This window comes from Rhinoderma darwinii, chromosome 4, assembly GCF_050947455.1.
Source record: "Rhinoderma darwinii isolate aRhiDar2 chromosome 4, aRhiDar2.hap1, whole genome shotgun sequence".
In the NCBI taxonomy this organism is placed as follows: Eukaryota; Metazoa; Chordata; class Amphibia; order Anura; family Rhinodermatidae; genus Rhinoderma; species Rhinoderma darwinii.
The window spans coordinates 17671255-17690214 of NC_134690.1; the positions used below are offsets into that span (position 1 = coordinate 17671255).

General features: G+C 37.6%; 1 protein-coding gene across 1 annotated transcript in view; it reads right to left on the reverse strand.

Annotated features, from left to right (window-relative positions):
• Positions 1-18960, reverse strand: part of PINX1 (PIN2 (TERF1) interacting telomerase inhibitor 1) — a 190934-nt gene that overhangs the window by 157607 nt on the left and 14367 nt on the right. The window contains exon 5 of the mRNA XM_075863806.1: positions 15247-15339. Coding sequence (XP_075719921.1) covers positions 15247-15339 — 93 coding nt within the window. The remainder of the gene's footprint in view (positions 1-15246; positions 15340-18960) is intronic.

Sequence of the window (18960 nt, forward strand, 5' to 3'; positions counted from 1 at the left end):
TATTATATAGTATATCAGTGCACCGGTCCTGTGTATTCTGGTATATACAGTACAGATATTATATGGTATATCAGTGCACCGGTCCTGTATATTCTGGTATATACAGTACAGATATTATATGGTATATCAGTACACCGGTCCTGTATATTCTGGTATATACAGTACAGATATTATATGGTATATCAGTGCACCGGTCCTGTATATTCTGGTATATACAGTGTAGATATTATATGGTATATCCGTGCACCGGTCCTGTATATTCTGGTATATACAGTATAGATATTATATGGTATATCAGTAGACCGGTCCTGTATATTCTGGTATATACAGTATAGATATTATATGGTATATCATTACCCCGGTCCTGTATATTCTGGTATATACAGCATAGATATTATATGGTATATCAGTGCACCGGTCCTGTATATTCTGGTATATACAGTATAGATGTTATATGGTATATCAGTGCACCGGTCCTGTGTATTCTGGTATATACAGTATAGATATTATATGGTATATCAGTACACCGGTCCTGTATATTCCGGTATATACAGTATAGATATTATATGGTATATCAGTACACCGGTCCTGTATATTCCGGTATATACAGTATAGATATTATATGGTATATCAGTACACCGGTCCTGTATATTTTGGTATATACACAGTAGATATTATATGGTATATCAGTGTACCGGTCCTGTATATTCTGGTATATACAGTATAGATATATGGTATAGCAGTGCCCCGGTCCTGTATATTCTGGTATATACAGTATAGATATTATATGGTATATCAGTACACCGGTCCTGTATATTCTGGTATATACAGTATAGATATTATATGGTATATCAGTGCACCTGTCCTGTATATTCTGGTATATACAGTATAGATATTATATCAGTACACCGGTCATGTATATTCTGGTATATACAGTACAGATATTATATGGTATATCATTACCCCGGTCCTGTATATTCTGGTATATACAGTATAGATATTATATGGTATATCAGTGCACCGGTCCTGTATATTCTGATATATACAGTACAGATATTATATGGTATATCCGTGCACCGGTCCTGTATATTCTGGTATATACAGTATAAATATTATATGGTATATCAGTACACCGGTCCTGTATATTCTGGTATATACAGCATAGATATATGGTATATCAGTGCCCCGGTCCTGTATATTCTGGTATATACAGTATAGATATTATATGGTATATCAGTGCACCGGTCCTGTATATTCTGGTATATACAGTACAGATATTATATGGTATATCAGTACACCGGTCCTGTATATTCCGGTATATACAGTACAGATATTATATGGTATATCAGTACACCGGTCCTGTATATTCTGGTATATACAGTATAAATATTATATGGTATATCAGTACACCGGTCCTGTATATTCTGGTATATACAGCATAGATATATGGTATATCAGTGCCCCGGTCCTGTATATTCTGGTATATACAGTATAGATATTATATGGTATATCAGTACACCGGTCCTGTATATTCTGGTATATACAGTACAGATATTATATGGTATATCAGTACACCGGTCCTGTATATTCCGGTATATACAGTATAGATATTATATGGTATATCAGTACACCGGTCCTGTATATTCTGGTATATACAGTATAGATATTATATGGTATATCAGTACACCGGTCCTGTATATTCTGTTATATACAGTATAGATATTATATGGTATATCAGTACACCGGTCCTGTATATTCTGGTATATACAGTATAGATATTATATGGTATATCAGTACACCGGTCCTGTATATTCTGGTATATACAGTATAGATATTATATGGTATATCAGTACACCGGTCCTGTATATTCTGGTATATACAGTATAGATATTATATGGTATATCAGTACACCGGTCCTGTATATTCTGGTATATACAGTATAGATATTATATGGTATATCAGTACACCGTTCCTGTATATTCTGGTGTATACAGTATAGATATTATATGGTATATCAGTACACCGGTCCTGTATATTCTGGTATATACAGCATAGATATTATATGGTATATCAGTACACCGGTCCAGTATATTCTGGTATATACAGTATAGATATTATATGGTATATCAGTGCACCGGTCCTGTATATTCTGGTATATACAGTATAGATATTATATGGTATATCAGTACACCGGTCCTGTATATTCTGGTATATACAGTATAGATATTATATGGTATATCAGTACACCGGTCCTGTATATTCTGGTATATACAGTATAGATATTATATGGTATATCAGTACACCGGTGCTGTATATTCTGGTATATACAGTACAGATATTATATGGTATATCAGTACAATGGTCCTGTATATTCTGGTATATACAGTACAGATATTATATGGTATATCAGTACACCGGTCCTGTATATTCTGGTATATACAGTACAGATATTATATGGTATATCAGTACACCGGTCCTGTATATTCTGGTATATACAGTATAGATATTATATGGTATATCAGTGCACCGGTCCTGTATATTCTGGTATATACAGTATAGATATTATATGGTATATCAGTACACCGGCCCTGTATATTCTGGTATATACAGTATAGATATTATATGGTATATCAGTACACCGGTCCTGTATATTCTGGTATATACAGTACAGATATTATATGGTATATCATTACCCCGTTCCTGTATATTCTGGTATATACAGTATAGATATATGGTATATCAGTACACCGGTCCTGTATATTCTGGTATATACAGTATAGATATTATATGGTATATTAGTACACCGGTCCTGTATATTCTGGTATATACAGTACAGATATTATATGGTATATCAGTACACCGGTCCTGTATATTCTGGTATATACAGTATAGATATTATATGGTATATCGGTACACCGGTCCTGTATATTCTGGTATATACAGTACAGATATTATATGGTATATCAGTAGACCGGTCCTGTATATTCTGGTATATACAGTATAGATATTATGTGGTAGATCAGTGCACCGTTCCTGCATATTCTGGTATATACAGTATAAATATTATATGGTATATCAGTGTACCGGTCCTGTATATTCCGGTATATACAGTATAGATATTATATGGTATATCAGTGCACCGGTCCTGTATATTCCGGTATATACAGTATAGATATTATATGGTATATCAGTACACCGGTCCTGTATATTCCGGTATATACAGTACAGATATTATATGGTATATCAGTGCACCGGTCCTGTATATTCTGGTATATACAGTATAGATATTATGTGGTAGATCAGTGCACCGTTCCTGCATATTCTGGTATATACAGTATAAATATTATATGGTATATCAGTGTACCGGTCCTGTATATTCCGGTATATACAGTATAGATATTATATGGTATATCAGTGCACCGGTCCTGTATATTCCGGTATATACAGTATAGATATTATATGGTATATCAGTACACCGGTCCTGTATATTCCGGTATATACAGTACAGATATTATATGGTATATCAGTGCACCGGTCCTGTATATTCTGGTATATACAGCATAGATATTATATGGTATATCAGTGCACCGGTCCTGTATATTCTGGTATATACAGCATAGATATTATATGGTATATCAGTGCACCGGTCCTGTATATTCCGGTATATACAGCATAGATATTATATGGTATATCAGTGCACCGGTCCTGTATATTCTGGTATATACAGTATAGATATTATATGGTATATCAGTACACCGGTCCTATATATTCTGGTATATACAGTATAGATATTATATGGTATATCAGTGCACCGGTCCTGTATATTCCGGTATATACAGTATAGATATTATATGGTATATCAGTACACCGGTCCTGTATATTCCGGTATATACAGTACAGATATTATATGGTATATCAGTGCACCGGTCCTGTATATTCTGGTATATACAGCATAGATATTATATGGTATATCAGTGCACCGGTCCTGTATATTCTGGTATATACAGCATAGATATTATATGGTATATCAGTGCACCGGTCCTGTATATTCCGGTATATACAGCATAGATATTATATGGTATATCCGTGCACCGGTCCAGTATATTCTGGTATATACAGTATAGATATTATATGGTATATCAGTACACCGGTCCTGTATATTCTGGTATATACAGTATAGATATTATATGGTATATCAGTACACCGGTCCTGTATATTCTGGTATATACAGTACAGATATTATATGGTATATCAGTACACCGGTCCTGTATATTCTGGTATATACAGTATAGATATTATATGGTATATCAGTACACCGGTCCTGTATATTCTGGTATATACAGTATAGATATTATATGGTATATCAGTGCACCGGTCCTGTGTATTCTGGTATATACAGTATAGATATTATATGGTATATCAGTACACCGGTCCTGTATATTCTGGTATATACAGTATAGATATTATATGGTATATCAGTACACCGGTCCTGTATATTCTGGTATATACAGTATAGATATTATATGGTATATCAGTACACCGGTGCTGTATATTCTGGTATATACAGTATAGATATTATATGGTATATCAGTACACCGGTCCTGTATATTCTGGTATATACAGTATAGATATTATATGGTATATCAGTACACCGGTCCTGTATATTCTGGTATATACAGTATAGATATTATATGGTATATCAGTACACCGGTGCTGTATATTCTGGTATATACAGTATAGATATTATATGGTATATCAGTACACCGGTCCTGTATATTCTGGTATATACAGTACAGATATTATATGGTATATTAGTACAATGGTCCTGTATATTCTGGTATATACAGTACAGATATTATATGGTATATCAGTACACCGGTCCTGTATATTCCGGTATATACAGTACAGATATTATATGGTATATCAGTGCACCGGTCCTGTATATTCCGGTATATACAGCATAGATATTATATGGTATATTAGTGCACCGGTCCTGTATATTCCGGTATATACAGCATAGATATTATATGGTATATCAGTGCACCGGTCCTGTGTATTCTGGTATATACAGTATAGATATTATATGGTATATCATTACCCCGGTCCTGTATATTCTGGTATATACAGTACAGATATTATATGGTATATCATTACCCCGGTCCTGTATATTATGGTATATACAGTATAGATATTATATGGTATATCAGTACCCCGGTCCTGTATATTCTGGTATATACAGTATAGATATTATATGGTATATCAGTACACCGGTCCTGTATATTCTGGTATATACAGTACAGATATTATATGGTATATCAGTCCACCGGTCCTGTGTATTCTGGTATATACAGTATAGATATTATATGTTATAGCATTACCCCTGTCCTGTATATTCTGGTATATACAGTATAGATATTATATGGTATATCAGTGCACCGGTCCTGTATATTCTGGTATATACAGTATAGATATTATATGGTATATCAGTACACCGGTCCTGTATATTCTAGTATATACAGTACAGATATTATATGGTATATCAGTGCACCGGTCCTGTATATTCTGGTATATACAGTATAGATATTATATGGTATATCAGTGCACCGGTCCTGTATATTCTGGTATATACAGTATAGATATTATATGGTATATCAGTGCACCGGTCCTGTATATTCTGGTATATACAGTACAGATATTATATGGTATATCAGTGCACCGGTCCTGTATATTCTGGTATATACAGTATAGATATTATATGGTATATCAGTACACCCGTCCTGTATATTCTGGTATATACAGTATAGATATTATATGGTATATCAGTACACCGGTCCTGTATATTCTGGTATATACAGTATAGATATTATATGGTATATCAGTGCACCGGTCCTGTATATTCTGGTATATACAGTATAGATATTATATGGTATATCAGTACACCGGTCCTGTATATTCTGGTATATACAGTATAGATATTATATGGTATATCAGTGCACCGGTCCTGTATATTCTGGTATATACAGTATAGATATTATATGGTATATCAGTACACCGGTCCTGTATATTCTGGTATATACAGTATAGATATTATATGGTATATCAGTGCACCGGTCCTGTATATTCTGGTATATACAGTATAGATATTATATGGTATATCAGTACACCGGTCCTGTATATTCTGGTATATACAGTATAGATATTATATGGTATATCAGTACACCGGTCCTGTATATTCTGGTATATACAGTATAGATATTATATGGTATATCAGTACACCGGTCCTGTATATTCTAGTATATACAGTACAGATATTATATGGTATATCAGTGCACCGGTCCTGTATATTCTGGTATATACAGTATAGATATTATATGGTATATCAGTGCACCGGTCCTGTATATTCTGGTATTTACAGTACAGATATTATATGGTATATACAGTACACCGGTCCTGTATATTCTGGTATATACAGTATAGATATTATATGGTATATCAGTGCACCGGTCCTGTATATTCTGGTATATACAGTATAGATATTATATGGTATATCAGTGCACCGGTCCTGTATATTCTGGTATATACAGTATAGATATTATATGTTATAGCATTACCCCTGTCCTGTATATTCTGGTATATATAGTGTAGATATTATATGGTATATCAGTGCACCGGTCCTGTATATTCTGGTATATACAGTACAGATATTATATGGTATATCAGTGCACCGGTCCTGTATATTCTGGTATATACAGTATAGATATTATATGGTATATCAGTGCACCGGTCCTGTGTATTCTGGTATATACATTATAGATATTATATGGTATATCAGTGCACCGGTCCTGTATATTCTGGTATATACAGTATAGATATTATATGGTATATCAGTACACCGGTCCTGTATATTCTGGTATATACAGTATAGATATTATATGGTATATCAGTACACCGGTCCTGTGTATTCTGGTATATACAGTATAGATATTATATGGTATATCAGTGCACCGGTCCTGTATATTCTGGTATATACAGTATAGATATTATATGGTATATCAGTGTACCGGTCCTGTATATTCTGGTATATACAGTACAGATATTATATGGTATATCATTACCCCGGTCCTGTATATTCTGGTATATACAGTATAGATATTATATGGTATATCGGTACACCGGTCCTGTGTATTCTGGTATATACAGTATAGATATTATATGGTATATCAGTACACCGGTCCTGTATATTCTGGTATATACAGTATAGATATTATATGGTATATCAGTACACCGGTCCTGTATATTCTGGTATATACAGTATAGATATTATATGGTATATCATTACCCCGGTCCTGTATATTCTGGTATATACAGTATAGATATTATATGGTATATCAGTACACCGGTCCTGTATATTCTGGTATATACAGTATAGATATTATATGGTATATCAGTGCACCGGTCCTGTATATTCTGGTATATACAGTACAGATATTATATGGTATATCATTACCCCGGTCCTGTATATTCTGGTATATACAGTATAGATATTATATGGTATATCAGTGCACCGGTCCTGTATATTCTGGTATATACAGTACAGATATTATATGGTATATCAGTGCACCGGTCCTGTATATTCTGGTATATACAGTATAGATATTATATGGTATATCAGTACACCAGTCCTGTATATTCTGGTATATACAGTACAGATATTATATGGTATATCATTACCCCTGTCCTGTATATTCTGGTATATATAGTATAGATATTATATGGTATATCAGTGCCCCGGTCCTGTATATTCTGGTATATACAGTATAGATATTATATGGTATATCAGTGCACCGGTCCTGTATATTCTGGTATATACAGCATAGATATATGGTATATCAGTGCCCCGGTCCTGTATATTCTGGTATATACAGTATAGATATTATATGGTATATCAGTGCACCGGTCCTGTATATTCTGGTATATACAGTATAGATATTATATGGTATATCAGTACACCGGTCCTGTATATTCTGGTATATACAGTACAGATATTATATGGTATATCAGTGCACCGGTCCTGTATATTCTGGTATATACAGTATAGATATTATATGGTATATCAGTACACCGGTCCTGTATATTCTGGTATATACAGTATAGATATTATATGGTATATCAGTGCACCGGTCCTGTATATTCTGGTATATACAGTATAGATATTATATGGTATATCAGTACACCGGTCCTGTATATTCTTGTATATACAGTATAGATATTATATGGTATATCAGTACACCGGTCCTGTATATTCTGGTATATACAGTACAGATATTATATGGTATATCATTACCCCTGTCCTGTATATTCTGGTATATACAGTATAGATATTATATGGTATATCAGTGCACCGGTCCTGTATATTCCGGTATATACAGTATAGATATTATATGGTATATCAGTACAGCGGTCCTGTATATTCTGGTATATACAGTATAGATATTATATGGTATATCAGTACACCGTTCCTGTATATTCTGGTATATACAGTATAGATATTATATGGTATATCAGTACACCGGTCCTGTATATTCTGGTATATACAGTACAGATATTATATGGTATATCAGTGCACCGGTCCTGTATATTCTGGTATATACAGTATAGATATTATATGGTATATCAGTGCACCGGTCCTGTATATTCTGGTATATACAGTATAGATATTATATGGTATATCAGTGCACCGGTCCTGTATATTCTGGTATATACAGTATAGATATTATATGGTATATCAGTACACCGGTCCTGTATATTCTGGTATATACAGTATAGATATTATATGGTATATCAGTGCACCGGTCCTGTATATTCTGGTATATACAGTACAGATATTATATGGTATATCAGTGCACCGGTCCTGTATATTCTGGTATATACAGTGTAGATATTATATGGTATATCCGTGCACCGGTCCTGTATATTCTGGTATATACAGTACAGATATTATATGGTATATCAGTGCACCGGTCCTGTATATTCTGGTATATACAGTATAGATATTATATGGTATATCAGTACACCGGTCCTGTATATTCTGGTATATACAGCATAGATATATGGTATATCAGTGCCCCGGTCCTGTATATTCTGGTATATACAGTACAGATATTATATGGTATATCAGTACACCGGTCCTGTATATTCTGGTATATACAGTACAGATATTATATGGTATATCAGTGCACCGGTCGTGTATATTCTGGTATATACAGTATAGATATTATATGGTATATCAGTGCACCGGTCCTGTATATTCTGGTATATACAGTATAGATATTATATGGTATATCAGTGCACCGGTCCTGTATATTCTGGTATATACAGTATAGATATTATGTGGTAGATCAGTGCACCGGTCCTGTATATTCTGGTATATACAGTACAGATATTATATGGTATATCAGTGCACCGGTCCTGTATATTCTGGTATATACAGTATAGATATTATGTGGTAGATCAGTGCACCGGTCCTGTATATTCTGGTATATACAGTATAGATATTATATGGTATATCAGTACACCGGTCCTGTATATTCTGGTGTATACAGTATAGATATTATATGGTATATCAGTACACCGGTCCTGTATATTCTGGTATATACAGTATAGATATTATATGGTATATCAGTGCACCGGTCCTGTATATTCTGGTATATACAGTATAGATATTATGTGGTAGATCAGTGCACCGGTCCTGTATATTCTGGTATATACAGTACAGATATTATATGGTATATCAGTACACCGGTCCTGTATATTCTGGTATATACAGTACAGATATTATATGGTATATCAGTGCACCGGTCCTGTATATTCTGGTATATACAGTACAGATATTATATGGTATATCAGTGCACCGGTCCTGTATATTCTGGTATATACAGTACAGATATTATATGGTATATCAGTACACCGGTCCTGTATATTCTGGTATATACAGTATAGATATTATATGGTATATCAGTGCACCGGTCCTGTATATTCTGGTATATACAGTATAGATATTATATGGTATATCAGTGCACCGGTCCTGTATATTCTGGTATATACAGTATAAATATTATATGGTATATCAGTGCACCGGTCCTGTATATTCCGGTATATACAGTACAGATATTATATGGTATATCAGTGCACCGGTCCTGTATATTCTGGTATATACAGTATAGATATTATATGGTATATCAGTGCACCGGTCCTGTATATTCTGGTATATACAGTATAGATATTATATGGTATATCAGTGCACCGGTCCTGTATATTCTGGTATATACAGTATAAATATTATATGGTATATCAGTGCACCGGTCCTGTATATTCCGGTATATACAGCATAGATATTATATGGTATATCAGTGCACCGGTCCTGTATATTCTGGTATATACAGTACAGATATTATATGGTATATCAGTGCACCGGTCCTGTATATTCCGGTATATACAGTACAGATATTATATGGTATATCAGTGCACCGGTCCTGTATATTCTGGTATATACAGTATAGATATTATATGGTATATCAGTGCACCGGTCCTGTATATTCTGGTATATACAGTATAAATATTATATGGTATATCAGTGCACCAGTCCTGTATATTCTGGTATATACAGTACAGATATTATATGGTATATCAGTGCACCGGTCCTGTATATTCTGGTATATACAGTATAGATATTATATGGTATATCAGTGCACCGGTCCTGTATATTCTGGTATATACAGTATAGATATTATATGGTATATCAGTGCACCGGTCCTGTATATTCTGGTATATACAGTACAGATATTATATGGTATATCAGTGCACCGGTCCTGTATATTCTGGTATATACAGTATAGATATTATATGGTATATCAGTACACAGGTCCTGTATATTCTGGTATATACAGTATAGATATTATATGGTATATCATTACCCCGGTCCTGTATATTCTGGTATATACAGTATAGATATTATATGGTATATCAGTACCCCGGTCCTGTATATTCTGGTATATACAGTATAGATATTATATGGTATATCAGTACACCGGTCCTGTATATTCTGGTATATACAGTACAGATATTATATGGTATATCAGTGCACCGGTACTGTATATTCTGGTATATACAGTATAGATATTATATGGTATATCAGTGCACCGGTCCTGTATATTCTGGTATATACAGTACAGATATTATATGGTATATCAGTGCACCGGTCCTGTATATTCTGGTATATACAGTATAGATATTATATGGTATATCAGTGCACCGGTCCTGTATATTCTGGTATATACAGTATAAATATTATATGGTATATCAGTGCACCGGTCCTGTATATTCCGGTATATACAGTACAGATATTATATGGTATATCAGTGCACCGGTCCTGTATATTCTGGTATATACAGTATAGATATTATATGGTATATCATTACCCCGGTCCTGTATATGACATTTACCGTAGATCCTGTCCGTCAGTCATCACCGCATGCAGCCGGCCTCTTCGGTGGAGCTATAATTACCGGGGGATAATTGCATCATTGCTTGTGTGTTTAGGAGCACTTGTCAGGAGGACCCGGGGCCAAACACACCGGAGCTGCATAATTATCCACCCCTCATAATTACACCCCCGCCATGTCTCCTTGTACACATCTTAATGGAATGATATTAGAAAATGGGGGAGGGGGTAGGAGACTCCGCTCAACCAACAAATCCCAAACCCTTAATCCTCAAAACGCCAGAGGGGTAAAACATTGACAGTGAAATACTCCGCAGCCCGTATCACCGCCCTGACACTGGGGAAGTGCCACCTCTGCTTGCATTTATTAAAGCGATGACCACTATTTTATCCTATATATATAAGTTACATCTACCCCTGAATAACGGCAAATACTTAACTTATCTTGTAATTAATGAAGTCTCATACTCCAGTAACATCCAGAGCTGCATTCAGAATTCTGCTGGCTGCTACTTGGAATCAGTCAGCAGTGGGCGGTCAGACACATTTGTAAAAGACTAGATCAGAATCCAAAAAGCACTGTACTCTGCATAGGTTTTATTTCTACATCATACAGATGCAAGAGGCCAATGTAAAGACTAGAACTCCCAGAATGCACGCAACCGAGCAAGCGCTAAAAATACACTGAACCATCAGTGATCGGCTAGGACACTCCGGGTCAGAGTTATAGGGGCTCTCCGCTTTGGACACTTCCTTGACAATAATGTCTTTTGAAAATAATCTGATCACAGAGTATCCACCTCCAATGATCAGCTGTGATCTGTGGGGAAATCTGGCAGCAAGTGTTTAGTTTACCTGCAGCGCCACCACAGGAGAGATTAAGTATTACACAGTGCCCATTCATATCAATGTGTGGTCTGTGTAATACAGGACAGGACAGGTCCTCCAGAGAGAGAGAATCGCTCTCCACCCTGACCAAGAGATGAGGATCCAGAATAGAGGACCCACCCTCTATTAAACCCCAATACCCTAATAGGGTGTATAAAAATGGATTTTCCAAACTGAACACCACCCTTAAATGTCGTTTTCCCATTTTATATAAATGAAGCATAATCAACATACAATGGAAAACTGTGCAACATTTTAATATACTTTGTTTTTAAATGTCTTATTGTTTCACTCTGCTTGCTGTCAGTGAATGGAAACATTCTTGTTTACATCCAGAAAACCTATGCAGACAATACTTCTCACAGCTGAGTTTTTTTTTTACAATTGCATCCAGTGTAAACGATCCTGTGAGCTCAATCTCTGCCCTGTCTGGATAGTTTGCTACAATGTATCAGTGCAGGTAAAATGTATCAATTTGGAGTCCAGACATTTTTTCTCACAGAGAATTGTCTAAACTTGATACAATTGTAACCACCGCAGGTGTCAGTGGGTCTGTCAAAGAACGTCCATAGAAACCAATCAATTATGGAAAATTGACGCTGAACTGTAAGGTGTAGAGATTAATTATGGTGACGCTTCGTTAGGCAATTGTATTGCGAGCAATTATTGAAAATGCTTCATTTAAAAGTAGCAGTGATGACTATAATAACCCTGCCGGCTCCGTCAGCACAATCCAGGTTGTATTTACAGTCTGTATTCTAATAAGGTCTCCTCCAGAAGAAGAAAACAGTCCCTCTAGCGCCACCTATAGGCGACTACCATGTAAGTCAATGTCCGACCCATTATAGAGCATTAAAACGTGGACTACGGATATCAACCAAACCTGAGACACCTATCTGTAGACAGAACGGTTTCATAGTTGTTGCTCCTCATCAGTACAGAGCAGGGTACAGGTTAGCTGGGTGAGATACCTTAGACGCAGGTCTTGGAAGGTACTTGCTCTCCTTGCGGAGATCCAACTGTTGGGGCAGTGCCCGTTTGGGTGTGTGCACATGATATCGACAATTACGGCTCAAATTACGGAGCTGTTTTCAGGAGAAAACTGCTCCTGCATTTCAGACGTAATCGCTCGTACTCGCGTTTTGCGAGGCGTCAATTACGGCCGTAATTTGGAGCTGTTCTTCATTGAAGTCAATGAAAAACGGCTCAAATTACGTCCCAAGAAGTGTCCTGCACTTCTTTGACGAGGCTGTAATTTTACGCTTCGTCTTTTGACAGCGACGTGTAAAATGACAGGTCGTCGGCACAGTACGTCGGCAAACCCATTCAAATGAATGGGCAGATGTTTGCCGACGTATTGGAGCCGTGTTTTCAGGCGTAATTCGAGGCGTAAAACGCCTCGTTTACGCCTGAAAATAGGTCGTGTGAACCCGGCCTAAGACTTGGTACTCCAGTAGGATCGTCGCAAAGTAGAACCAGTACCTTCCAAGAGCTGCGTCTTATGTATCTCACCAAGCCAACCAGTACCCTGCTCTGTACTGGTGAGGAGCAATAACTCCGAAGCAGTGCCGTCTACAGATGGGTGTCTCTGGTTTGTCTCATATCCCTGGTCATGTTTAAAGGGAATGTGTCGCTAGAAAATTATTATTTTTTTTTTTAGTTAAACAGTTAGTGATTACACATGGTTTTAATTTTCTCACATCTCAGGAAATATTATAAATTAGATTCTAATTTATAACATTTCCCTGTGCTGTTCACTAGAGGGAGCAATTCCCAAAATTGCAACATTGGCAATGTGGTAAAGCAGCCTCATTGCTTTATGCTGCAAATTTGGAGTAGACACACTCGCTCTAGTGTCCTCACAGAATCCCCCCTCCCTTATCCTGGCTAGTGCCATGAGAAAGGAGGGGGTTGAATGTTCAAACCTCCTACACTGTGCGCCGCCCTTTTTTTGAGCGAATGCACAGTGTAGGAGGATTAGATACAGTGGTAATCAGACAGCATAACACGAACATACACAAACATAACTTATCTGCTCCTGCCGCCGCCGCTGCCACCTCCGCTCCTAGTCCTTGCGTCTGAACATATGGCCGGAAGCCGCGACTGGAAGTAGTCATCTTACTGTCCGGCCGCGGCTTCCAGTCCACATGAAAATGGCGCCGGATGTCGCTCTGCCAAAGACCTTCCTTTTGGACTGTGTGGGAGCGACGCATGCGCCGTTCCCACACAGACGGCGTACACTATAGTGAATGGAACGGCTCCCGTTCGCATTCTCTATGGGGATGTATGTGCCGTATTCCATCTCTGTATGTGTCGTTAATCGACACATAGAGATGAAAAAAAAAATGGCAGCCCCCATAGTGAAGTAAAAGAAAGAAAAAAGTACAACACAAAAACACAAATAAATAAAATTTATTTTAATGACATGTAATAATCTATAAAAAAAATTAAAAAAAAATTGTGACACCTTCCCTTTAAATGCTCTTTAATGGGTCGGATATTGACTTACAGGGTAGTCACCCATAGGTGGCACTAGAAAGACTTATCTTCCTTCTGGATAGCTAATTTGCATACTTTTCCCAGGAAGCATTGCCTGTAACACTCCCTACACCAGCTGGCTCTCCGCAAGTTGAGGCAGAGATCAGTCCTTATTCTGGCTTCACAATGTGCTGATATATATATATATTATTATCGGATCAGAGACAAACTGATCATATGAGAAAATTCATCATAAAGCAATCCCATAATATATTCGTTAAAGCGACTCCAAATTACTATAACATGGCGACGTTAGGCCAGACATAGGACCATAGTCCGCTTCCCTCATCTGCCATCACCAGGCCATGATCTGCACTTACCTTTGGCAAACTTCATGTAGTGAACTCTCTTCCTGGATGATTTCGACTTTTCTTCCAAACGAAAAGATTTCTTGTTTTCATTATCAGAAGAAGCTAAAAACAACAAACAGGGACATTGGTCAGAAATATATGTATTCATTCAGGAAGAAAGCAAACAAGTAGCACGCGAACACTAAACTTCTACGGCTTTGTTCACATCTGCGCGGGGGTTCCGTTCATGGGTTCCGTTAGACCTTTCAGTCAGGAAAACCCATGAACGGAAACCATAGCTTTCTGTTCATGGGCTCCGCTGACGGAAAGGTCTAACGGAACCCATGAACGGAACCCTGACGCAGACGTGAACGAAGCCTTAAAAGGCCATTGTACTTTCTGAAAATACAAATATTGCGCTTGCTCTGGGGTTACCATGGCAGCACCAACAAACTAACTCTTCAGTGGATGGACTTCCTGTCATGTGACCTCTGCTCTTATGATCGTATTCTTATTAAGTGGTCACATGATTCCACCTTGGACTGCGTGTCTCAGAAAGGCCATTTAAATCTCTACATTTTTAGGTCACTCCCCAGCTAACCTCCAACCCACTTTTTGCAGCGCTACCCATTCTTCCAAGCTTCGAGGGGTTCATTGCCTTGGACAATCCGTAGTGGTTAGTAGAGTCCGTAGCCAATAAGCAGCGCAAAAATTATCCCCTTGCTGGGACCCCCAGCGATCAGCTGTAATCTGTGGGAAAACCTGTCAACGTGGTCGATTTCCCTGCAGCGCCACCACAGGGGACATAAAGCATTACACACGGTCCATTCATATCAATGTGTTGTCTGTGTAATACAGGACAGGATGGAAATGAGTATTCTAAACCGGAGAACCTTTTTCAGCAAGAACGCCGGTAGAGAAAGGGTTAATCCTCTGCTACTACAATAAAAAGCACCAGTAGCTGTCCTTTAATCCAACCTTGTGTCAGCCTGCAGTCAGTAAACATGAAGGAACACACACATACCAATATTTATACAGTGACAAATATGTACACAGGACTTGGCGAGGGAAACAACTAATAGGTAGAATTATAATAACCAAGTGAAGTGTCCCAGAGCCAGGGACAACGTGCACCAAGCCTGGAGGTGTCCCTGGCACTGGTGCCAGGTTGTGGAATACATACAAGACAACCTGATCTCATAAAAAGGGGTCGTCTGTTTTGGAGAACCCCTTCCATATTCTCTACAAGGGCTCATAGGGGTTGTAGAGGTTCCCCAATCAGACGCTGCAGCAGGGAAATTGAACACTCGGAAAGAGGTCCTCGTGATAATTCCTGATCTCCCGGGGTCCCAGCAGAGCACCACATTGTCAGGAATCAGCTGTATATGAGTTATTGACTGACAGATCTCCTCCCTATTAACATGAATGATCAGTCCTTCAAACCAACACAGGTCTCTTCCGTGCTAAAGACTCATCGGATTCCGAGGATATTTGCCATAGTGTGTCTGATAAATAAGATTGTAAGATCTGGGGGACAGGGACCGATGTTAGTAATAATCTGTGAACAGGGAGAAAAGTTAGATAGATAGATAGATAGATAGATAGATAGATAGATAGATAGATAGATAGATAGATAGATAGATAGATAGATAGATAGATAGGAGATAGATAGATATGAGATAGATATGAGATAGATAGATAGATAGATAGATAGATAGATAGATAGATAGATAGATAGATAGATAGATAGATAGATAGATAGATAGGAGATAGATAGATAGATAGATAGATAGATAGATAGATAGATAGATAGATAGATAGATAGATAGATATGAGATAGATAGATATGAGATAGATAGATACGAGATAGATAGATACGAGATAGATAGATAGATAGATAGATAGATAGATAGATAGATAGATAGATAGATAGATAGATAGATTCCAAATTTGCCTCTACAAAAACTCTGAAAATGTAACACTGCTGCCACCATGTGGCCAATACGAATAATTCCATGCAATAACAGATAAGTAATGTAATGTATGTACACGGTGGCTCCACCAGCAGAATAGTGAGTGCAGCTCTGGAGTATAATACAGGATATAACTCCGGATCAGTACAGGAGAAGTAATGTAATGTATGTACACAGTGACTCCACCAGCAGAATAGTGAGTGCAGCTCTGGAGTATAATACAGGCTGTAACTCAGGATCAGTACAGGATAAGTAATGTAATGTATGTGCACAGTGACTCCACCAGCAGAATAGTGAGTGCAGCTCTGGAGTATAATACAGGATATAACTCAGGATTAGTACAGGATAAGTAATGTAATGTATGTACACAGTGACTCCACCAGCAGAATAGTGAGTGCAGCTCCGGAGTATAATACAGGATGTAACTCAGGATCAGTACAGGATAAGTAAAGTAATGTATGTACACAGTGAGGGTATGTTCACACGACAGCGTCCGTAACGGCTGAAATTACGGGGATGTTTCCGCCTGAAAACATCCCCGTAATTTCAGCCGTAACGGCATGTGCAGGCGCTTGAACGCCGCGCCCATTACGGACGTAATTGGCGCTGCTATTCATTGGAGTCAATGAATAATGGCTCCAATTACGGCCAAAGAAGTGACAGGTCACTTCTTTGAAGCGGGCGTCCATTTACGCGCCGTCATTTGACAGCGGCGCGTAAATATACGCCTCGTGTGAACAGACAAACGTCTGCCTATTGCTTTCAATGGGCAGATGTTTGTCAACGCTATTGAGGCGCTATTTTCGGACGTAATTCGGGGCAAAAACGCCCGAATTACGTCCGTAATTAGTGCGTGTGAACATACCCTGACTGCACCAGCGGAATAGTGAGTGTAGCTCTGGAGTATAATACAGGATGTAACTCAGGATCAGTACAGGAGAAGTAATGTAATGTATGTACACTGTGACTCCACCTGCAGAATAGTGAGTGCAGCTCTGGAGTATAATACAGGATGTAACTCAGGATCAGTACAGGATAAGTAATGTAATGTGTGTACACAGTGACTCCACCAGCAGAATAGTGAGTGCAGCTCTGGAGTATAATACAGGATGTAACTCAGGATCAGTACAGGATAAGTAATGTAATGTGTGTACACAGTGACTCCACCAGCAGAATAGTGAGTGCAGCTCTGGGGTATAATACAGGATGTAACTCAGGATCAGTACAGGATAAGTAATGTAATGTATGTACACAGTGACTCCACCAGCAGAATAGTGAGTGCAGCTCTGGAGTATAATACATGATGTAACTCAGGATCAGTACAGGATAAGTAATGTAATGTATGTACACAGTGACTCCACCAGCAGAATAGTGAGTGCAGCTCTGGAGTATAATACAGGATATAACTCCGGATCAGTACAGGATAAGTAATGTCTGTACACAGTGACTCCACCAGCAGAATAGTGAGTGCAGCTCTGGAGTATAATACAGGATGTCACTCAGGATCAGTACAGGATAAGTAATGTAATGTATGTACACAGTGACTCCACCAGCAGAATAGTGAGTGCAGCTCTGGAGTATAATACAGGATGTAACTCAGGATCAGTACAGGATAACTAATGTAACGTATGTACACAGTGACTCCACCAGCAGAATAGTGACTGCAGCTCTGGAGTATAATACAGGATGTAACTCAGGATCAGTACAGGATAAGTAATGTAATGTATGTACACAGTGACTCCACCAGCAGAATAGTGAGTGCAGCTCTGGA